General features: G+C 46.7%; 1 protein-coding gene across 1 annotated transcript in view; it reads left to right on the forward strand.

Annotated features, from left to right (window-relative positions):
- The window catches only part of MYL10 (myosin light chain 10), a 160,596-nt gene that overhangs the window by 107,778 nt on the left and 27,817 nt on the right, over positions 1–25,001 (forward strand). The window contains exon 5 of the mRNA XM_069614990.1: positions 1,653–1,731. Coding sequence (XP_069471091.1) covers positions 1,653–1,731 — 79 coding nt within the window. The remainder of the gene's footprint in view (positions 1–1,652; positions 1,732–25,001) is intronic.

Below are 25,001 nucleotides of genomic sequence, written 5' to 3' on the forward strand. Positions count from 1 at the left end.
TAATCTAATTATGTTTAGCTTATTCAAACTTTTTGTTATAGGTCTCGAAGCAAGTGCAGTGTGGGCTTAGTTATGTAGAGGCCTACCACTATCAACACCAATGAAATATAGTGTTTGATTGGATGCGTAGTAATTATGTACAATGAGTGTAAGAAGGCTCTCCTGTTTCATTAATTGTGTATGATACTCTGTGCATATTATCATGTTTTCAGATATAAAACACGTGATTGAAACTTGATTATCTATTATTTCATGTTGTAGTGCAATGTTGAGATGTTAGATTGTGTTTATCTCAACATTGCCCTGAGGGAACAATTGTTGCATTGTGATCCTGATCAATACTCCAGTTATTATTGGGGGCTAGTTATTGTATTAACATTGTTTGGGGTATAATCCCTATGTTGTCAATGAATGTCCTTAAGCATTCAAGAGCATTTCACACCTCCTAAACCCATGGTGGATATTTCTCTCTGACTGCGTCTGACCCCTGGTGCTTTCCTTTTGGGAGAAGGTCCATGGATCTCTGTCCCAATTTATATGTGGTCTTGTCCTGGTAACACATTAATCTCGAGTTATACCGGGACCCCAGTGCAATACTTGACAGAGATGAAAGGTTTCAGCCCTGGTGCCCATGCAAGGAGGTCTAAGACAGAATGAGGGGAGGGTGCAAAGAGGGGATGCAAAGTGTGGTTGACCAGAGCCATATCGTGAGCACAGTTGGAGAGTCACAGAAGACCACCGGCCAGGCCTTAGGTTAAAACTCATGTAAAGAGGTTGCTCTAAGGCCGTATAAAGGAGCTTATTCAATGGTGCAAATAATACCGCCAGACTGGTGTCAAACAATTCCCAAACAGGTTGCACACCACTTTAACAAAATCATACACCCAATTGGTTCCTGGGCTGACAAAACTGGCATCAACATCTTTTTGGGTCCTAATGCTTGGGATCTTTATGCCAAGGAAAGTGTTGTATCTGCAGCACTGTCCAGTACAGCAGCATCATATAAACCTTTACCAATTCACTCACGGCCAAACATGCGGCACCTTCTATTTAGCTGGAATCAGCCTACACTGTTTCATGGTCATGCGATGGGAAAGGTCTTCCCCGCTGCTTAGCTCCGATTCCCCAGGTCTGCATTGCCCTAATGTGTTCTATTGGTGACTGGAAGGTTTTAGCTATTTGCTGTAATTGATTACATCTTTTTGTAACATGGCTAGTTCCATCGTCCATTGTCCTCCAAACTCAAGCCCAAATGGAAGAGCTCTTGTTGGGAAGGAGCACTCATAGTGGGACCTATGGCTGCCACTGAGGTATTTGTCACATAGCCTGAAGCAGTGTAGGGTCATCGTACCTTGGAATTCTTTTTGGAGTTACCTTACAGTGGGTAAAAAGTAAAAGGCAGCGGTATGGGGGGGTTCTACCCCGTGAAGAAAACATCACTCACCAAAAAAAGCGTAGAGCAGGAAGCACCCAGGGATTAGAGGGGACATTGAGCCAAGAGTAAAGATGGTCAAGATTGACACTGTCAAAGGACCTTGATCCATCTGAAAATGGCTGCAGACCCAGAGCACATATTGCTGGATTGATACCATATTCACTTGACGTCCATGCCTGATACTGCTAAATCTAACATGTGCTTATGTCTTTTACAGGCACAGACCCAGAGGAAACTATATTAAACGCCTTCAAGATTTTTGATCCCGATGCGAAAGGTCACATAAAGGCAGACTAGTAAGTTAACGATCATTTTACATGTTTTACTTCTGCATCTAAAAGCTATGGCAAAGCATCGCGATATTGGGAATCTGTTGAGGTACTGCTGTCATTGGCCCAACTTTTTTCCATTTTCCTTTCTGTTTCGATCAATGCATCTCAGTCAGTCAACATCGTCAACTCCTAACATTCCACCATCTCTGACACATACTTTCCCTAGACCTAATGGCAATCTCCCCTCATAAAACTATTTCCAAAACCGTTGTATTTTGTTTTCCAAGTCTAGAAATTCAGCCTGATCCCACAATCATGATTTGTTCTGACTTGAGAGTCGTGTAGACCGAAGATACCTCCGTCCTCAAGTGACGCACCAGGAAACCAAAAGTACTCCCTGTGCGACCTTGGGGGCCACAGGTGAGAGATGTCGCTGCCTGGATCCATGGAGCCTCGAGAACCACAAAGCCGCTGTAGGAAAAACAATATTAAGTACCAGGCAATAACAGTAATGCAATGCAGAGTATAACAAGTTGAAAGGGTCTTACCTATCCAACGGGTCAGAATGCGGTAAACCTAGTGGTGGTTCAAGACTCAAGTGCGTGGCAGCCCCAAGTCCTGCAGGGACCAGCGCTGCGTGTGGTCGCAGGCTAACCCACCTGAGCGAAGGGTTTGGTTGCGTAGCGTAACTGCCAGAGAACAAGAACGTAGCCAAAGTACTTTCAAGTGTTCAAGGGAAATCCAAGTGCAGTGTGAAGGACGGTCCAAGAGTCGGCAACGAGGTAACAGTTCCAAGGTGACAAAGCAAAAGGGGAATCCAAAGAAGTCCAGGTGGGTAATCCGAGGTCAAGGTATTTCCAGGAAGCTAAAAAAGACATAACGCCAAACAGGGTCCAGAAGACAGCTGAGAAGCGAGGACTGTTTCGGGTATCAAGCGTTTTGTATTGGGCGCTTCCTGATCACGTGACGCGTTCTGCTGTCACGTGACGGACGCCGCGCACCACGTGATCTGGTAGAATCAGCCTGGCGATGCGGAAGCGTTCTGCCGATCCTCCTAGCATGCGTTCTCCATGGCAACTGCCAGTACAAAAAGGGATGTAGGCGGGCCTGCATATTGCACCTGGCACGTGGTAATCGGTCCTGCGGTGCAACCAAAGCACGTGAGTCTCGTACCCTGGAAATGTTGTGCGAGTGAGAGGAAGGTGTAGCAGAAATGCTAGCAGCGTTCTGGGGTGTGTGTGGATGAGTGACAGAGTGGCTAACAGAGGCCCCCCCCAAGGGCCCACGACCCCGTGGGCAGGACAGATGGTCCAGATGAAAACGGGCCACCAGTCGGGGAGTGTGGACATCCACGGCTGAGACCCAAGAACGTTCCTCATGACCATACCGCGTCCAGTCCACCAAGTCCTGCAGACGGCCCCTAAAGAAATGAGAACCCAGGATAGCAGATACCTCAAATACATCAGGGGTGGACAAAGACACCGGGGCCACCGGAGAACGGAGACGGGAAGCATCGGGGCAGGGTTTGAGAAGGGAGACATGGAAGCTGGGAGAACCAGATGGTAAGCCATCAGATTGATCACCTGAGAGATCACATAGGGACCAACAAAGCGGGGCAGAAGTTTGCGACAACCAACCAGGCGCAGGTGATGAGAGGACAGCCATACACGGGAACCCACAGAAAAAGTCGGGGCAGCCAAGCGTTTCCCATCAACACCCGCCTTCATAGAGGCCTTCGACTCTCCAAGGTGAGCAAGGGTACGGGCATGAACAGAAGACAGGTCCCTAAGGCAAGCCGCAGCAGCAGGATTCGAGACCATGGAAAAATCAGGAACGGGCAACACCCTGGGATGCTGACCGTAAAGGGCGTAGAAAGGGGACTGGCACATAGCAGAATGAGGTGTGTTGTTATAGGTGAATTTGGCGAGGTGCAAAACACCCAGCCAGGAGGTCTGCTGCTGCATAACCAGGCAGCGCAAATACTGCTCCATGGACTGATTAGTCCGCTCAGTCTGTCCGTCGGACTCGGAGTGGTAGGCCGAGGAAAACCGTGTATCAATGCCAAGCAGCTTAGTCAATGCACGCCAAAAGCGTGAGGTGAATTGAGAACCACGGTCAGAGATGAGAACGGAGGGAAGCCCAAACAAAGAAAACACAGATTCAAAAACAAGTCTGCCAGGACAGGAGCTGTGGGAATCCCCTTACATGGAAAGAATCAGGCCATCTTAGTAAATGAATCCACTATCACCCAGATGGTATCAAAACCCCGAACCCTGGGGAGATCGGTCACAAAATCCATGTTAATGTGTGCCATGGCCTGGGGGGTATGGGTAGTGGTAACAGAAGTCCTATCGGATGACCCCTTCGGTGTTTGCATTGTGCGCAAACAGAGCAAGTGTTCACATAACCCTCTACATCACGCTTCATGGAGGGCCACCAACACCAGCATTTAAGGAGGTCCATGGTGCGTTTCTGGCCGGGATGTCCATTGACGGGAGCGTCATGGGACCATTCGAGGGCCAAATTACGGGTGTTCTGCTGTCACGTGATGGACGCCGCGCACCACGTGATCTGGTAGAATCAGCCTGGCGATGCGGAAGCGTTCTGCCGATCCTCCTAGCGTGCGTTCTCCATGGCAACTGCCAGTGCAAAAAGGGATGTAGGCGGGCCTGCATATTGCACCTGGCACGCGGTAATCAGTCCTGCGGGGCAACCAAAGCATGTGAGTCTCGTACCCTGGAAATGTTGTGCGAGTGGGAGGAAGCTGTAGCGGAAATGCTAGCAGTGTTCTGGGGTGTGTGTGGATGAGTGACAGAGTGCCTAACACGATTTCTTTGCAGCTGTTTCCACACCTGGATGCATTACCACCGGATAACGTTTGCAAACAAGCAGAAGTCAAACATTCATTTCTAAGGGGCTATTCGAACAGACAAGGACCATTTCAGAAATGTAGATTTCATATGCAACTCCTAGTCTGATATTTTGGCATTTGGGAGTGTGCTCATGGGCCAAAAAGGTAATTCTTTGCAGACACAGCATTCTTCTCATCTCGTTGGGAGGTTCTACTTGCCAAAAGAATAGTTGGCAGTGGCACCTCTCCGGAGCCCTGTCCCTCTTTGTGGGAATGGGGGGTATGCTTTTTGGAACATTCTGCTGATGGACGCAGCTTGATGTGGTCACTTACCAAAGGTGAGGGAGCAGCATGGCTTGAGAGGAGGATTGGTGGTGGCATAGATGTCTTCCAAAGTGGTGAGCCCATAGTGATCAACAGCATACTATCTGGCCTTGAAGTTGCCATCAAAGAGCTGGAGTGTGTGCCAGGGGTAAATGGTGTCCTTCAGAGATGCTTTTCTATCAATGAAAGAGTTGTTAATGCCCTGGACACTGTCAAAGCAGCATTGCATGCAGCTTGGGCCTCAGTTCAATGTGATTAATGTAAAGATGGCACTATAGCGACGTGGTGAAGATGCCATGGTCGCCTGTTGGTATGAAGCCTCAGTGACAGTGGAAGCCTCCAAAGAGATTACACAATAAAGTCAATCTGCAAGGTGGTACAATGTGAGCATGGAAGATGCGTGGCACCTAATGGAAGGGAGTTGGCTGTTAAAGCCTTTTTTATGTTTTGTGATAGTTATCGGGTAAGGTAGATCTCTGAAAGGCTAGTGATAGTTTTGTATTTTGCTGGTTCTGAAGACCCACTGGAGTGCAGCAGCTACTTGTAGTTCTGATGGTAAAAGGTTGTTAGAGAACCACTGATGTGGGAGATTCTCTGAGCCATGGAATGTCGCTCATGCATATGATGAACAAGGACAGGTTGCAGCCTGGTGTTTACAGGGGCAGTTCATGCATCTGAGGGTATGGTCAGCGTCTTGGATTTCTAAAGTTGCATGAATTATTTTTGTCGGTGTCTAGGTGGCATGCCACCTCTATGCATTCTGATCCAGGTGGTCCTTTTGTGGAGTGCAGGCTACATGCTGCCTGGGAGTACTTTAGGTTTCCGAGGGCTTTTAATGTGGCCTTTGTGTATGATTGGCTACACAGCGACTTTTATTGACTGCATTTCCTGAGGAATTTACATTCTATGAACAGTCTTTCTTTTCTGGGATACATTGGGCCTTGTGTGCCTGTAGGAAGAGCCATGTGTGGGCATTTCGTTTTCTAGTTCATGTGTGGCCATGGAGTGGACTGGAATGCATTGGCCTTTGTGTGTTGTTTGCTATATGATCCCCATTTTTGGGGTGGGCTGCTGGGACCTTTATGTAATGACCTAGGTCTATGAGTAAGGTAATACACTTATACCACCCACACTTTGGCAAGGTTAATTGCTTCAAGTGGTGCAGAAACACAGATGAATTATAGTTGGTGGTGTGTCGAGATGGGTGTGGTGGATGATAAATGGAAAAAAGGTAATGGTGCTGGGATATTGTCCGATAATGGTTTTAAGTGGAACTGACTTCATCACATGGGTGTTATTGCTGGCAGTGGGTGTGTGGTATAATGTTAGTGATCCCACTGACCAGAACAAAGGCTGGAGTCACAAGTGTCATGTGATGCCACCAGCAGCCCTGGCAGTAAACCCGGTGTGCACAACTCTTGTCCTAAGGGCCACAAACAATTCTGGTTTTCAGGAAATCTAATATGAATATTCATAAGATAAATTTGCCTCAAATGGATCAAAAAGTAAAATCATTTGCATGTTCAGAGAGTGTTCTGAAAACTTGACATGCTTGTCGCGTTGTGGCTAGAGTTATGTATCAATGACCTATACATTAGTGGAGCACTTTCTAATTGCTTTTAGGCTTTTAGGCTTTGAGTCTGCGTCCTCTCCTGCCACCAGCACTCATTCCCGCTGTCTTGCTGCGCATTCTCCCGCCCCTCCTATATTTGTTCTGGGATCTCTGCTTCAGGTTACTGTGAGGCTGAGTAGAGTGATGCAGCGGAGCCGCGTATTGGGCTGTGTGACTTCCCATGTGCACGCATGCATCGTAAGATTAAGGGGTCAGAATTTGCACATACATCCTTCATTTCTTTTATACATATAGGATAGGTTGATGTGTAATGTACTTGCTGATGAAAAAGAATGTGACGTTTGGTGCAAGGAGAGAAGAGTTTCAATCTCTTAAAGCAACATCCAAGACAACAGTCAACCTCATTCCTACCCTCCAAACATGACTGTAATCGAATTCAAAACGCTTTTTCTGACAAAGTCCTAGGGGCCAGAGATAAGATTAAAACATCAGCCGGGTTTGTCTCAAAGGATAATCTTACATCTGTGAACAATTGGAATTCGATTATTGACCCCTGTAGAACCAGTGAGGTCGAAGTACAGGACTTTACATTCCAAGACATAAACATAGCTGGACTCTTGGAAATTATGAAAAGTATGCACCCCACGTCTTGCTAAAGGGTCATCCTTCCATCCAAGAAAATCCTGCAAAATGGAAGCATTTTTGGCCTTTTCCTCACTCGATTCACAAACTCCTCTTTTAGATACGAGGAGGTCCCCAGAAGCATCAAGCGAGTCACGGTCACTCCCCCAGTTACCAAAAGTCGGTAAAGACCCAATGATATAACCAATCTAAGACCAATCACAAATACCCCTTTCTTTCTAAAAATCCTTGATAAAATTGCCACAAAACAATTTCAAGATTTCTTGGAACACAAAAATTGCTTTCATCAAAAACAGTCAGGCTTTAGGCCCTATCATAGTACCGAAAGTGCTCTTTCGGACTTACAGTCTGACATGCTGGACATTGGGGACTCAGGTGGATGGGGCTTGCTGGTCCTGTTGGACCTGTCAGTGGCTTTCGACTTAATGGACCATGACACCTTGATGGCAATTCTGGATAAAACAGGAAAGTGTTCCCCAAGTGTCATAAAGAAGATCCACTCCTTCCTGTCTGAAAGAGTTTCAGGTATTCATTGGGGAGAGGCTTTGTTAGATGATGCCCCCATTACCTTTGGAGTGCCCCAGGGGCAAGTACGTTGCCTGCCCTGTGCAATCTTTATATTACGACTTTGTGTGATTTACTGGAGGATTTGAAAATCCACTTTACCAACTATGCTGATGATACTCAGCTTTAGCTGAGCTTGGATGGAAGCTATGAGCAGGACTCCGCAATATTAAACAACGTTTTTAAAAATGTAAAGCAGTATATGGTGGGACGCTGGATGTGTCTTAATGATGCATAATCAGAGTTGCTGCTATATGGCTCCCCACACCAAAGATCCAAATTAGACCAAATATACACAAACCTCAAGCTTGATGGATGTGTGATCAAAATAGAGACAAAAGTCAAAACCCTAGGCATTGTCCTAGATTGTAATGTTAGCCCTATGTCCAAGTGAATAGCATCACCCATAATACTCAATACCACCTGAAACTTCAGAGAAAAATTAGACCACTGATCCCAGAAAAATATTGTGAAACACTGTCAAGGGCAACCATTCTCTCAAGAATGGACTACTGTAATGGGTACAACCCAATTTGTTCGAATCAGACTGTCCGTATGGACGTTCTGATCGAATTCTGGGTGTACTATTTGTTCAAAGCCTATTATACTGAACATGAGGAGCAGGGACTGCAGGGGTGTCCCCTGCTCTCCATATTTGTTATTATGAGCTTGGGGGATTGCAGGGGTGTCTCCTCCTTCCTTGACGTGAGAAGCAGGAGACTCAAAAAAAGAAAAAGGGATCCTGCAGCATCAGCTCCGGCCCACGTTTGAGGGAAGGAACTGACACCGCAGGACTGAAGAAGAAGCACTAGTGGCCGGCGAGAAGGTAAGTAGGGGAGGGGGAATAGTGTAAGGCTGCTTCAGGTACAGTGGTTTGGGTTGTTTAACTGAAGGTCAACCGATTTGCGGCGGAATCGACTACAAACAATTCCGCTGCAAACTGTTTGACTTTGGTCAGACAACCCCCGATCCTTGTAATGCCTTGGTGGGAGGTGCATCTAAAAACAACTTGCACATCCTCCAAGTGGTTCAAAATAATGCTGTGCGCATTATAAAACAAGTACCTCGTGGTGAGCATATCACTTCACATCGAAGAAATAGCGATCTTTATTGATAAAGCCGTCTATGGCACAGCCCCAGAATATTTAAAGAGAAGAATGGCCATCTATCAACCCGTTAAAACACTGCATTCAAGTAACACTGTGTAACTAAATTGCCCGCGCCCTAAACAGCTGAAAGCCAATGGAAAATCTTTTCCCTACATAGCATCCTCGGTTTAGAATGCCCTACCAACAAATCCTGGCTTAGATTGCAACTTATCTTCATTTCGAAAGGTGTGAAAATGCACTTCTTTGAATAGTTGCTTACCTTGACATCATACTGATGAATGAGCTTAGAGCACTGTGTACTTTGTGCCTACTTTTCTGTAGTGTCCTGTGTGTCTTTGTGTGTCCACGCCCTGATGCCTGTCAGGCTTTCGGTGTGTGATAAAACAATATATAATAAAATAAGGCACCTTACAATCTACTCTTCAAGGCACCTCCCCTATTCAGATGAAGCAGTTCGATGAATATATACTTACTAGTAAAAGGTATGCGTACTCTGCACGGGTTCTGTAGACAGACATGTTAACACTCATAAATTGTTGAAAATCAATGATCTTGTAGGTCACTGTTCCGAGTTGCTTATCGCCTGATATGCTTTGCGCTCTGAAGTAAACTGCACTGAGAATGGGCGTGTGTGGCTGGCTGACATACCCCGGAGCAGACATGGACGTGAGACGAGAGATCGCATGTTGCAGCATACTGGGACTTTTGGTGCAGGCTCCCTACTTGTCGCCGTACCCTTGCGTGGTGCAGTGCCTTGTGGTGCAAGTATCTTGGAAACAGTGGGCCTCATTATAAGGTTGGAGGTAGCCTTTCCTGGGACAACCAGCAAGGCTACCTCCAAACCGGCATGAAAATCCGGCACCCACGAATGGGCAATTACCGGGGTATTCCGACCCCGCCAGACCCGGTAATTGCCCTTTCGCCGGTAGAGGTGCCGGTATATCCCATTCCCATTTCAGCCCCATAGGGCTCAATGGGAATGGGGATGCCTGTAGCACTGGCACCGTTCAGAATAGTGCTGGTGCTACTGGCTTGCTGTGCTCGCGGGTGCCTTTCATTCCACCAGGCCAGGCCTGACCAGAGGGTTACTGGCATGCACACACAACAAGGTAGGCACAGCCACACATGTGCACTGGACACCTGCTGGCTATTCATGAGCTCCCTGACCATGCTCTCTTTATCACGTACCATGGAGTCATTTTTATTAGGCACACATGATGATGTCCTCCCCACGTCATCTTAAAGGCCTAGTGACTATAACATTCCTCCTTTATCATAATAAATGTGAAACAAATATATGAACTGAAACTTTGTGTATCACCACTTGAACACAGTATGTACTATAGTCTCTACACCCCCACACTCATGATTCCACTCTATAGTCTTGCAGATGTATACAAAGATGTCTCGAAGACCTTGCCGGATATCTCCTTTGACCGGATGTAAATTCCCTCAGGCCATGAGAAGCCTCAGATGTCTCAGGCTCGCTTCGCTCCAGCCATCTGAGATCATTCTGTCATCTGTCCTCTTCAACATCACTGACTTATTCACTATCAGCGTCTATCCCAGGGCCTTCGGCCTCTCCTCCTGAGGAGTGCTGGTTGACCACTTTCCTAAAGAAACTAGAGTTTCTATTGAACACTTCCTGGGCCATTTGACACTGGTGTCATAGATCCGTTCTTGTCCACTACAGTGAATGGAAGGGGTTCAAAAAGCAGCCTCAATTTCTCAATCAGTTGACGTGTCTTCACCAGCACTGACTCGTCAATCACTGAGGGCCTCATTACACGGATGGCGGGTGAACCATGGCGCTATTAGCGCCATGGTTCATGCCGGTAAAATACCGGCACCGCCTTGGCGGAAAGGGGAATTACCGCCCCATTCCAAGGTTGGCGGGGCGGTAATTCCCCCTTCCACCATTGACCTTCCCCATTCCCACTTTTGCCCCATAGGGCTCAATGGGAATGGGGAAAGCGCTAGTTACGGTACCGCAAATTGCGGTACCGTAATTAGCTCCCTGGGTCCCTTTGCGGGTTGGTTTTTAACAACTGCAAAAAGCAGGCGTTAAATCCCCCAACCCGCAAAGGGACCTTGTAGTAAGGCAGTAAGGATTTACCGGTACCGGTATTTTACCGGTACCGGTAAATCCTTACCGCCACCCGTGTAATGAGGCCCTAAGTCTTCACCGTGCAGACCCCTGCACGCACTCTCTTTGTTGTTGGTGTGATTCTGCTCCTATTGCACTGCAGCATCATCTATCTGGTGTGTTTTCATGGGAACATGCTGAGGAATGATACCTAGTGGACATCGTCAAAACAAGATTTCTGCTGGTGCTACTTCGGTCGCCGAATGGGGAGTTAATCGGTATTCAAACAGGAACTGGTACAAAGCCTTACTATTTTCAATTCCTTGACTGTGAGCAATATGGAACACTTTATTGAGTGTTCTCATAAATCGCTCCCTGTCCCCACTGGCACTAGGCCACACAGGGGTAATCTTCTAATGACGTCACCTGGTTTCTAGGAACCTTCTGAAAGTTTCTCCCTGAAAAGATGGTCCATTGTCAGGGCAACGCTCCTTTGGATGTCCAAGAGCTGCAAACAACTGCTGGAAATCCGCTCTCCCTGGGGCCAGGTGGTGAGAACACGAGGAAGCAGTACTTTCCTGGATCCCTGGCTGCAACGTCCTGAGCGGCCGGGGTTCATCGTGGAGTGCGTTGGCTTGGCACTTTGACTCCTCCCAGGTGGGCGGGCCAGGGCAGAGTCCAGGCAGGGCGGGGGGGGTGAAGAAAAGAAGGCCCGGCGGCACCAGCCAGAGTGCCAGCACCGTCGGGGGTCCTGCTGGAAATCTGCTCTCTCTGGGGCCAGACGGGGAGAACAGGAGGAAGTAGAACTTACCTGTAGCCCTGGCTGCAACATCCTGAGCAGCCGGGGCTCAACACGGAGTGCGTCTACTGGGCACTTTGACTCCACCCAGGAAGGCGGGCCTGGGCGGAGTCCAACAAAGGCTCACACCGACACGGAGGAAAAATAAACAGAGGGTTCACAGCCCTAGGACAGTGTGTACACACCGTCACATAGGATATTTAACCCTGCACCTCACCCAAACTAACAGCTAGGGCTGGCAGAGCCCTATTAAAATTAAAAAACCCGCCACAGAGGAAAAGAGGAAATTTAACTACTGTGCTTTAGAGCTGGCAGAGCCCCAACTAAATGACACCACTGCCATGGAATGGGCTTCTAAAGCCCAGCAACCACAGCATCACTAAGGAATCAAAGAGGAACTAAGGCCTTCCAAAGCCCGTTTTAAGCACAAACCTCTCAAAGCACCGTGGGGACACCACCCATACCAAGGAACAGGGCTGCCATAGCTACAGACAAGATACCCGTGGAGCCACCCACAGCAGAGCGGGACAGACAGGATCCAGGAATGACCTGATGATAGAGGACCAAAAGGTACTGCGTGTTGAGTGACATGTTATGTGACCATGATGGCTGGAAAAAGGAAAATTATTGGGTTAGAGCACACTGCAGCTGCTAAGGGGTTTGAGAGGGTGTAAAGCAGGCAATGGGTTATGATGAAGCGGGAGGTTGAAGAGGGAAGTAAGGGGCATAAAGGAGGAACTTGCTTTAAGTTCATTTATCGATGAGTTTGTGCAATGAGTAGCTATTACTCTGATGAATGCATTATTAAATGTGGAAGCGGAAAACTGAATTGTCGTATGGGGCTGGTATGAAGAAAGAGGATGTTTTGCTGGCTTAAAAAAGTTAACATTGTTTCATATAAAAACCAACAAGGTTAACAAAACTCCCCCTCTGGTGTACTGTACCTTATTAACATCAAGGAACTCAGCATTGTGGGCCATCTCCTGAACTAAAATCAGTTTGTTTTATTTGCAGATTGCTCAGTGCCCCACCAGAGCAGCTGGTCTCGGATAGTGGGGTGGTGTCAGTGGGTCTGTTCTTGGCCTGGAGTATGTGCTCATCCAGGCCACGAGAAAAAAATCAGGGGCTACAATATCTTGGGTCGACGTCCTAATACTGCGATCGTTGGGGTGCCTGACAAGTAGTCTGCTGGGTTGTCACCAGCGGGTCAATAAGATAGTGTAACATAATCCTGCAAGGTGAGGAGACATTTTTCAATTCAGTCCAGAGGCCACAATGAGAGCCAGCCATAATGGGAGGTAAGGGCTTGTGGTCCGTCACAACCAATATGGGTTTCTGATAGATGAACAGGTGATAGTGCCAACAAACGCACAGGACTGGCAATGCCTTGTGTTCAATCCATGAATACCTTTATTCAGTCGCTGACAATGCCCTGCTGGCATAGGCCACCAGCATCATGTCTCCCCCCATGATCAGCTTGGGAAAGCACCACTCCCAGGCCAAATGGGCTTGCACCCACCACCAGCTCTGATTTCTTCCCTGGATCAAAGAAAGCCATGGTGAACTCCTACGCTAACGCCTCCTTGATTTCCAGGAATGCTGTTTCCTCCAGTGGAAACCATTGCCAGGGAACGTCTTTCTTTTGCAGCTGACGCAATGGTTCTAAAACGGTGGCCATGTTTTTGTTAAGCCTTCCACAATAGGTGACCATGCCAAAGAAACTGCAGATTTCAGAGACGTTAGTGGCCGCTGGTGCCTCTTGAATGTCCTGCACCTTTTGCAAATCTAGCAATATCCTCCCTTTTTGGAATATATACCCAAAAAATTTGAGACACTTATGTAGAAATACACATTTCTTTATTCATTTACTTATAAACAGGAGGAATAATGCTCTTTTGATTACAAAAGAACGTACAATAGATAAAAAAAAATCATATTTGATGGGAAGCTGTGAACTTATTACAATTGGGTGAGTTTGATGGACATTCTGACCAGGTTGTAGTGGGGAGTAAATGGAACAGTCACCCGGGACAATACAGAAGTAGACATACATAGAATAGGGACAACAAACATTGGACATTATTAAGTGCAGGTAGGTGGTACGGCCAGCTCTGCTCGGGATATGAACATGATTGGTGAAGTGCTAGGGTGGAGGTAGAAAAAGTGAGGGACACAGGCAGAGAAGGGGCGAGGGAAAAATGTTAGCTAGCAGGCAGATGAGAGGTAGGTTAAGAGGGTAACTCAGGGGTGAGGAGGTAGGCTTTTAGTTTGGTTTTGAACAAATCCATGTGGACTGTTTCTAGGATGCCCGAGGGAAGAGAATTCCATGCAAGAGGAGCAAGAAGAAAGAAGGAGCAGAAGTGAGAGGAAGCACCGGGAGAGCGAGGAGCCACCAAGGTAGTTGAGGTGGCAGAGTGGACATTCCGCGAAGGCTGGTAAAGTTGGATAGAGGAGGATAGATAAATTGGTGCTTTACCATGGGTAGATTTGTTAAACAGGAGAAGACATTTAAATCTGGTCCTGTTTTTCATTCTCAGCCATCCAGCCTGGTGACAGTATGAGGAAGTAGGTGTGAAGTGAGGCAGTTCCAAGAGAGTACTGATAGAAAAGTTAATGATCTTGTTGAGATGACAGAAAGTATAGTTAGGGAGACCAAAGAGAGTGCTGGCACAGTAGTCCAGTTTAGAGAAGACAAAAGTGGTTAAGAGATGTTTGGTGGTGTTTAAAAGAAGGAGGTGCCTGATTTTCGCTAATATTTAGTTTTGAGGCAAGCTGCTGTTGCAGTTTTGGTGATGAAAGTAGAGAAGGTTTGAGAAGGGTCATAGATGAGGCTGAGGTTCCTAGCTGAAGAGTAGAGGAGAATTTCAGGTGGGAAATGGATAGTGTGAAGGCATCTTGGAGTACGACACAGACAAAAGATTCTGAATTAACAAAATGCTTTATTAACTTAAAAGTCAGGATGCAGAAAGGCCTATCTTGCCCTATATTATAGTGGGATTTCCCTACCAAAACAAAACTAAGGTAAGTAAAAGTGTTCAATTTAGGAATCTGTGTGCAAAACCTATACGTGCCCTCATAACTAATCTATATAATGTGTAGGGATGTCAGCAACCAACAAAACAGTGTTCAACACAAAGTTTGGAGCTCTGTTCAGCTGGCTGCTGTCTTCCCTTCCCCAAGTATAAAACAGTTCCAATAAAAGGTCTCAGGATTGCCTTAAGTTCAGAATGATTTAGAGTTTACCAATATTGGGGGTTCCCCTCCTTTGTCCTCAAGTCAATAAGCAGGTTAAGCTTCAGGGTTCCCTTCTCCAAGATTCACTTTTAATATCTTATTGGTATTTTGTTAATTTTCTTAAAGATCTGCACCACTCTCACGCCCCCTGTATATTGTTAGTCTTTGTTCAAACATATATTGACTGTAAGTTATAGTTCATTCAAAGTTCCAAGTATATTTTATTATTTACATTTTCTCCGATTCTGTTGTTTGATATACTTTTCTTTGCATCACTTGGTAAAGTTAATTTCCTAAGTTCCATTCACCTTGGAGTTCCATATATTTTGGGTTCACTTGTATTGTTAAGGTTCTGTTCACCTTAATATGCATACATTTCTTTAGTTCAAAGTTTTGTGGACTTGTAGGTTCAGCATATAGGAATTCTACTTGCATTTAAAGTTGCATTCACTTTTGAGTTTGGCACATGTATATTTTAAAGCTTCTTTCATTTGTTTTCTTCGAAAGTAATAGTTGCATACCTTGATTACGTTGGTTTTCAATTCGGTATTCAATAAGTATGAAGATGTGTTTGTTAAGCTCTTCATTCGGTTCATACTTCACTTGTATCTTTGTATATTGCCTTTTATAATGTGCCCAGCCCTCAGAGACTTTCGAAAACGTGATTTCATGTAAATGCGACAACTCCGCTAGAATCTATTTTCAATAGTTCAATAGTTAAAGAGGATTTAGATCGGAGACCTTTGAAAACATGCTTTATCATGCACGCAACCACTCTGATACAAAGTAATCCTCTGCATGACTTCAATCATTCACATACTGGGATTCATTTCCTATATAAACTCACTGGTTGCTTCTTTGGAGTTCCTGCAGCGCAGATCTCTCAGCCTTCTGTTCTTCGTCTCGGGACTCCATCTCCTGCCCCTCAGGCACTCCTGGGTAGGCTTCTGACAAGCACTTCGAACACTAGAAAAAGAGGCAGCCTTCCTGCACGGCTACGTTGGCGTGCTGGACACGTACAGATTCCTGCTGCTCCTCTTGGCCTCACTGCTGCTGCTTCACCATCACCGCCACTGCCTCTCCTTCTGACATCATTTGATTGGGATTTATTTTATACACCTGCAGTCTTTTAACAGGTTGCAAGTGCGAATCTGTAATCAGCCTTGCCTGACCCTCATTAAGGTGACATGCTTGACCTATACAGCCTCTTCCTCGTCTCAGTACCAGAGTGGTAAAAGCACAAAGTCTTCATTACTCCTAGTTGCCTCCTCTTCATCCTGCTACTGTTAATGGTTATATATGAGGAAGTTAGGGAATGTGACTCACAATAACTCCTGAAGGCGGGGGAAGGGGGTGGAAAGGGGGATGCTGTGATGCTCCCACGGGCAACCCACTCCCAGTCCCCAAAGACCTTTCACCCAGGTGATTCTCCCTTGCTTTTCCACCCCCAGGGTCAGGATCCGAAGGCAACGTCCTTTCCCTGGCCACGTGCATAGAGGATCCATGGGGAATAGGAGTGAGAATACCCTCAGGTTTCTCACATTAGACAGAGGAAGAGTTATGAGAGTGATTTTGGCAGGGAAGAATAGCACCTCTGTTTGTTTGTTTGTTTGTTTGTTTGTTTATTTCGTATGGCACGCAAAACCCAGAGGTAACAGGGCGCAACAGAGACCAGGAAGGTAAGATTACATAAAAACTTAGTTACAGGATAAGGCACACATGGATAAGAAGCATAGCATTACATTGCGTGAAATGTACATATATACATATAGTTAATAAATTATATTAATATTTACATATTTAATGCTGTGCATAGAAGCAGTCAGGTTGAACTTACATATTTACATATTTAATGCTGTACATAGAGGCAGTCAGGTTGAACAATGGCATGGGCATGTGAGAGGGCAAGGTTAGTCATGGGGATCATTGGACCGTAGCCAGGTGAGGGTGTTTCACCTGAAGCTGTAGTAGGATTGGTATGTCCTGATGTTGAGTGGGTGGGCGTTCCAGTGTTGGGCTGCCAAGACAGGGAAGCTACTGCAGCCGGTTTTCTTTTGTCTGAATTTGGGTACCTGCAGGCAGTAAGAGTTAATCAATCTGGTGGGGCGGGTGGAGGTTTTTTGTGCTGTTCTGGCTGCGAGATAGGGAGGGGTGCATTCTTTAAGCATTTGAAAGTGAGTGATGCCATTTTGAGGGAGATGCGGTCGCAGATTTTGAGCCATTTGTGTTATCTACTTTTGTTGGAGATGTGTTCCTTGGAAGGTAGGTTAAGGGCTGTTTTGAGTGTGTTATTTTGTAGTGTCTGTAGTTTGTCGGTTGTGTATTTGTTGGCTCCTGGGTACATTGCATTACAATATTCAAGTCTGGAGAGTATTAGGGCAATGGCGATGATGATGCAGCTAGCTTGGGTGAGGAAAGCTCTGCTTGCCCTGATTAGCTTGTATGTGTAGGCGGTAGAGGATGCTAGTGAGTTAACTTGTTTTTTAGTGACATGGCTACATCTAGGTGAAAGCCTGACGTTTTCACAGTTTTGGCCATCAATGTTGAAAGCCTTATAGTTGGAGCTGAGTTTCTTTAGATTGGTGTTGGATCCGAGGAGCCGGATTTCGGTTTTCTTATCATTCAGGTATAAGCCGTGTGTGGCATCCATGCCTGAATGATGAGATATATTTTGTTTACCAAGGCCGTATCTGAATCGAAGTTGCCCGAAAGGGGTATGAGGATCTGGGTGTCATCTGCATAGTTAGTATATGAGACACCCAGTCTGTCCAACTTGTCAAATAGGGGCTTGGTAAAGATGTTGTAGAGGGTGGGGGAGACGCAGAAGCCCTGGGGTACCCCGCAGGTTATTTTGATGGGGTCTGCTGAGGCTAGAGTGGAGAAGACCCTCATAGTTCAATTGTCCAAGAATGATTGGACCCAGGCTATGGCCTCTTTCGAGAAGTGAGCAGCTGAGGCCAGGTGTTCGCACAGGACTGGGTGATCCACCAGGTCGAACACTGCCGACAGGTCGAGGAGGAGTAGCATGGCTGTATTCCCTTTGTCGTTAATCTCGTTGATCTGGGTTTTAAGATCGATTAGGGCTGTCTCAGTACTGTGCTGTGGTCTGAAACCCGATTGGCCGGCACCTAGTAGTTTGTGAGTTTCAAGATATTGCTGGATTTGCAGGTATGCTACTCTGTCTATTATCTTTAACAGGAACGGCACCATGGTGATGGGCCTGTAATTGGTGGGAATAGCAGGGTCTAGGGTTTGCTTCTTGAGGAGAGGCAGGACCCAGGATTCTTTGAGGTTGCTTGGTATGGTGTTGGAAGAGAAGGATGCGTTGATCAGTTTGGTTATAAAGGGAGCTAGGTTCCTGGCAGCATCCTTGATTATCTGAGGAGGGCAGTTGTTGCCTTTGTAGTTGGATGGTTTAAGTGAGGCTATAACTCTTTCTGTTTCTGGGATAGATATTTTGGTGAACCTGAAGAGATTCGGGCCTGGTGGGTTGGTTATTTTAGCATGGTTACTGGGAGATGATACGTTAGTGCTGAGGGAGTCTTTTTTTTAGTGCGATTTTAGTTTGGAGAGCTTTGATTTTATTAGTCAGGGCGTTTTGGATGCTGGTGCACCATACTTTGTCCTTAATTATATTGTCTGGTGAGGGTATGGGGGATTCTAGTTCCCTTAGTATAGCAAATAATTCCCTGGTGTTGGAGGTAGATTTTTCGATTCTTTCATTGAAGAGGTTCTTTTTTGTGAGTAGTTCTCTTCTGTAGGGGAATTGCGCCATTTAGTTTCTAGTTTCCTTTTACGCATTCTAAGTTCTTTCAGATGGGGGGTGAACCAGGCGTTCAGGTGGGCTTGTTGTTTGCTCTTTTGCAATTTAAGAGGGGCAATGATGTCTAGTCCTTTCTTTATGGCATTGTTGTAGCTTTCTACTAGACACTCTGGATTTAGGTTGTCGGGAGGAGCATTGAGGGTTGGCAGTAGTAGTGGTAAGAGGTTGTCAGGGGTTATATCTTTTTTTGCTCTAGTGGGCAGTGGTGGTGCAGTGGTGGTGCAATGATTTTTTCTTTGTTGACTTCTTTGTTGAGTGATAATGTGAAGTCAATGAGGTGATTGTCTGTCCAGTGTTGGGGAGAGGTTTTGGTGATGAAGGTGTCGCAGTTCAGGGTGGCGATCCAGTCCCAGGTCCTAACTTTATTGTGAGTAGAGGTAAGCACTCTTTGGATTAGGCCGTGTTCATCTAGCATGTTGGTTATGGCTTGTGCTGGTTTGTCATCGGGGTCATTTAACCCAAGTTTCAAGTCGCCTAGCAATAGTATTTGGGAGGTGTCTTTTATGTTGTTGGCTAGGAGGCTAGATAGCTCTGCCTCGAATGAGCCAATGGGGCCAGGTGGCCTATATATTAGATAAATGGTTAAGGTGCGGCAGTTGTAGATAGGCAATTTGGCTGTGAGGAGCTTGCAAGATTTGAGAGGTGCTTGAGGCAGTGGTTTTAGCTCGAGGTTTGTTTTAGCTATGATGGCCAGGCCACCTCCTCTGTTGTTGGGCCTGTCCATTCTGATTATTTGGTAGTTTTCTGGGATGGCTATTGAAAGTGCTGGACCTGCTGCTCGGTGCAGCCATATTTTGGTGATTGCTAGGAGGTTGAGGTTGTTTGTGGATAAGGTGTCTGCTATTTCTGTGGCATGGGCCACTAGCGATCTAGCGTTGATCAAGGCTCCGGATATGGTGGTAGTGTTGGGTGTGTCCTGGATTGTTATAGGGATAAGTTTGGGTTGGGTGGAGTTATAGCAGTGTGTAGTTTGGTTAGGGCAGGTTTTAGGATGTTGTGAGGTGGGTATCTTGTTGAGGCAGATGGGCTCGTAGAGGCGGGGTAGTCTGGCTTGAAGCCTGATGTTTCTTTCTGTGGTCGGGCAAGGTGCCTTTTCTGCAGGGTACATAGTTATGGCAGCAGTATAAATGGCAAGGTGTAATAAAGGTATGAGGAGGTACAGTAGGGTGGCTGTTAGGCTCTTACTGAGGCACATTGTATGATTTTGATCTGGGATCAGCAACAGTAGTGTGGTGCGACTATTGTATAGCAGGGCTATTCTGGCTGCAGCGATAGTAGAAGGGTGCAGCGACTAGCATCAGGTAACGTCTAGAGGCTAGTATAGACAGTGCTAGTGTAGCAGCAGCAATAGTAGTCTGGGGCAACTAGAGTAAGGCAGCATCGGGTAAGACACAGCAATTGGTATAATGCAGGGCTAAAGTTGCAGCAGCAATAATAGTTTGGTGCAAACTAGAGTAAGGCAACATCAGGTAAGACACAGCAATTGGTAGCATGCAGGGCTAAAGTAGCAGCAGCAATAATAGTTTGGTGCAAACTAGAGTAAGGCAACATCAGGTAAGACACAGAAATTGGTATAATGCAGGGCTAAAGTAGCAACAGCAATAATAGTCTGGTGCAAACTAGTGTAAGGCAACATCAGGTAAGGCACAGCAATAGGTGTAGCAGCAATAATAGTCTGGTGCAAACTAGAGTAAGGCAGCGCAATAGGTGTAGCAGCAATAATAGTCTGGTGCAAACTAGAGTAAGGCACAGCAATAGGTGTAGCAGCAATAATAGTCTGGTGCAAACTAGAGTAAGGCAGCCTCAGGTAAGACACGGCAATTGGTATAATGCACGGCTAACGTATCGGCAGCAGTAGTAGTAGTGTGGTGCAGCTAGTGTAGTGCAGGGCTGTTATGGCAGCAGTGGTAGAATGTTGCAGTGGCTAGCATCTAGTGTAGGCATGATAGGCATAGCAGCTAGTGTTAGCATCATGCTAGGTGCATCAATTATCAAGGGACATGGCTGGAGTGTGGCAGCACTCATACATATCAGTAGCAGTGGTATGACATAGCGACTTGGCATTCGGTAAGGCAGGACTGGTGTAGTAGTAGCCCCAATAATGAGGCACAGCAGTTTAGAAGATTAGTTTAGCAAGGTGGAGTCTAATGCCGTGTAAGGCAGTGCTGGTACGGTGATAGCAGTAGTCGTGAAGCATGTTTAGCATGAGGAGCTTCTGGTCTTGTGAGGTAGGTAGTAAGAGAATACAAAGTGAGCAGCTTTTAAAGGTTCACAGTCTCAGAATTGGCAGGTGTGCTTACCGAAGTTCCCACAATGGAGTTCAAGAGGGCGGCGGCAAGCAGAGTGTTGCAGAGCAGTAGTTGTAGATCTTGCGCGTGGGCGGATGGCGGATGGGTAGGGTGTAGGGCTAGTGGCCCTTGGCATGAAAGGCACCAGACAGGCGCACGACAGGCTTCGTGCCTTAGAAGGTGTGCCTTTGCTGGTGGGCCGGCGTTTGCCTGCCGGCTGGTGATAGGCTCCCAAGAAGGGCATGTTGCCCAATCACGGTGATCTACCAGGCAGAGGTAGGGAAGTTGTGCTGAGTTTAGAGTAGGTTGCAGGGGTCGGGCAGTTTGGAGTGCCAGGTCCTCATGGCAGGCAATGGCGGCCTAAGGTAAAAGATAGGTAAAATTCGGTTTTAGCGCACTTCCGAATCTGCTTAGTGCTACAAGCGCACTTGTGGATATTTACACTGCAGACTGGCGATTTTTTCGGGCTCCAAATGTGGTAAAAGGCTGCAAATGTGGGTAGGCAGCTGGGAAAGCCCCACGGCCGACCTTAAGGCTGGGTGTTGCTCCCCAGGACTCATCTGGGCATCAGGCACTGCTCCTGCAGTGTGGCAGGGCTCCAGCACCTCCAGGGGGAATGAGAGCTGTGGGCAGGACAGGCGAATGACAGGCTTCGTGCCTTGGAAGCTGTTTTAGTAGAGTTTAACATCAGAGAGAGTGAAGCCGACCAATATGGCAGTGCGACAGTTTGAAATGTGGATAGAGAGATCAGAGGAGAGTACAGGAAAAGAGAAGAAGATTTGGGTGTCATCCACAAAGAGTAGGTACGAGAACTCAAAGGAGGAGATTAGTGCAGCTCAAGCATAGGTTTAAAGTGTAAAGAGGAGCAGACCCAAAACAGAGACTTATGGAACACCAGCAGTTAGAGAAGTGAGTTGAAAGGTGTTGTTGCTCCAGGAGACAGACAATTGGCAAGGTGCAAGGTAGGATTCAATCCAGGCAAAGGCTTGATTGTGAATTCCAAGATGAAAGAGAGTATTCAGGAGATCAGAGTGATTTACAGTGTAAGGCAGCAGACATGTCAAGGAGAATTAGGATAGAGGATAGGTTGGAGTGCTTATCAGCGGTGATGAAGTAGGACACATTCATGAGAGTAGATCCGTGAAGTGACAGGAGTGGCAACCTGCTTGTAGGCGGTATTGAAGGTTTGGATGTCTAAGATTTCTCTCTGTGTAATGTTAACCCCACAGATCGTATTCTCTCCAGGGCCTTCTCCAGTCTTGCTACTTATTGCACCTCAGTACGGGCAAAGACTAAAATTTAATCACTAATATTGCTACCTGTGGGCAGTCCTGTCAGCACTGTCCTCACAGCATGTTGGAAAACCTCTGCTGGCGAGGAGATACCAAAGCGCAACCATTTATGATGATACATGCTTGTGCCTGGAAAACATAATGATGTACCTTGAGAACTGGTGTAAGCTCAGCTGATGGTCGCAGCTTGAAGGTTCAATTTTGAGAAGAACACAGCTCCTTGTAGTTCCAAAGCAATCTCATCAATTGTAGGGGTAATGTGTCTCTCTTGTTTTATGGCCTTTTGGGGATCCTCATGTCCACACAGATCCATATTTAGTTTGGTTGTTTTGGCTTGCGGACTACCACAATTGGTGAAATCCAAGGTGTAGGCCCTTCCACTTTTTCAATGATGTCAAGTGATGCTAGCTTTTCAGGTTCCTCTTCAACTTTATCTCTGAGATAAAATAGGACCCTGTGATGTTTGAGAGCTGAACAGTTTTGTCGATATACAGTCTTATGGGTTCCACTTTTAAGCACCCAATCCCTTCAAACATGTTGTGAAATCTTTCCACCAGGGACTGGACACCCTTGACATATGGTCCAATAGCACAGCCAGTAGAGTGCTCGCTTTGACTTCTGTGCAGAGCCTGCTGACACAGGTTCAAATCCTGGTAGGGCCAAACTCAGTCTTTCATCCTTTCGAGGTCGATAAATGAGCACCACACACCGTGGGTAATAAGTAGTGCTCAGATACCTGAGGGTTTGTAGCGCTGTATAAATGCTAAATTATTATTATTATTGTTATATACAGCAAAAACAACATTAACCATTTGTAGGGCTTCAGCCGATGCACACCTTAACAGGGTATTTTCACTGACTGCCGTCACAAAAAAAACATGCCTTTAACTGTTGAGAGGCATGCTTGACCATTCCAATAAAAGCTCCCACAAGGGAAAAATGTTTTATGCCCACTCTTGTCTTCCGTAATGCTACGGGAATTCTATGGTTCTTATAGCATGAGAACGGTATTACATTACCGGACACCCTGGTATCTAGGACCACAGGCATGCCTGAATGTTGTATTTGCAAGGCGCAAGACAGGTGAGGTTTTCATTGCCTTCGCACACACAAAACGTTGGATATGAAGAATGCTTCTTCATCCTCTTCCCTGGGAAGTTTCGGGTCTTTGCCCTACACAGACGGGGCAACCTGAGCGACCTTCTGTTAGTGCTGTCCACATTGTTGTTTATGTCTAGGTTTTCCTTGTGAGGTCAATAGAGGCAATTGGGCTAGGCAGGCCTTAGCAAATGATTTATGTGTCTGCACTGACCACACGCATGACCCCTTGCCGGGCAGTCACCCGTATTAGGCAGGGAATAGATGCAGTATGGGGACATGTTTGAGAGTTCTTGTTATCTTTCTTGTTAGGGATCATTATTTCTAGGGAACGTCCTTAGTGGACCCTTGACAATTGCAAATGCATCTTCGATTTTGAGGGTAGAGTCCATTCTCGAGGCCATCACTTCTGCCAGTACATGGGCTCTGCCCAGCTCCAGAATCCTAGTGAGGCTGTTGCTAGGTTCCCTGAGAATCTGCTTACACAGTTTCACCGACAGGCATCCTTGAATTATCTGAGCCCTGACCACATCTTCCTCGTCCTGCAACACACAGGTGTACGCCATTTGACACAATCTGGCATGGTAAGCATCCAGGGATTCATCAGCCATCTGCTTTGTGTCCCGTAAGACAAACCATGCATAGTCCGCATTCACCATCGGCTAAAATAGTTGCTAGTGTCTGCCTGGGCTGCTGCATACATGTTGTCAGCAGGGGTTAGGGTTTTAAATATTCTGTGCACAGCAGACCCTGCCGAGTACAACAGCATAGATTTCTTAGAGCTTACACTAAGTTCTCCTGCTGCATCGAAGTACATCTCTAACCTTTCAAACCACAAGGCCCATCTTGGATCTTGACTGAAGGGGGTACCCAGAATGTCCCTTTCAGTAAGTGAGACAAGGGAACCTTGTTGTTGAGGCCTCACCTCAGGAACTTCCTCATCATCTGCCATCTGTGGATCAGGTTCGCTTCTTTCTCCCACTTGCCTTCCCATTGAGCGTGCCTATGGACATCTTGCAGCATCTCCAGACAGTGTGTGGGTGGAAACTCAACGTCCTTTGTGTGCACTTGCAGCTAATCGGCCCTCACTCCCTTCTGTCAGGCTGTGTCCGCCACCCTTGTTGTGAAGAGGCGGATGAGCACTCCAAACCGGAGCCCAACTTCAGGAAACCCCAACCACGGGGATCCCTCCCCACCTGTGGATATCGAACTTCGAATTGGCTGGCTTAGCAGTACCTCTCTTTGGCCAACAGATGCAGGGGGGATCACGACTGGGCTAAGCAACAGACTGTAATGACCAACACGGGTCCATCAAAGATGAGCCCCTGAGGCAATCGGCCGTCCTCGTCGCCATTGTTGTGGCCTCTGGCTGAGGAGCCGGGCCACAAGAGGGTTACTGGCAGACACACAACAAGGTGGGCACACAGACACACCAGTACAAGGGAGACCTACTGGCTGTTCAATAGCTCCCCGCTCTCTTAATCACGTCTTTATTAGGTACCTGGGAGGGCGTGCTACCCATGTCATCTTAAAGGCCTAGGGCCTATATATATATTACATGAGGTTTGGTGAGAGGAGTGGTCATGACATTGGGTGAGTTGCCAAGTGGGC

This window comes from Ambystoma mexicanum, chromosome 9 (assembly GCF_040938575.1).
Source record: "Ambystoma mexicanum isolate Mex_15411 chromosome 9, UKY_AmexF1_1, whole genome shotgun sequence".
Classification (NCBI taxonomy): Eukaryota; Metazoa; Chordata; class Amphibia; order Caudata; family Ambystomatidae; genus Ambystoma; species Ambystoma mexicanum.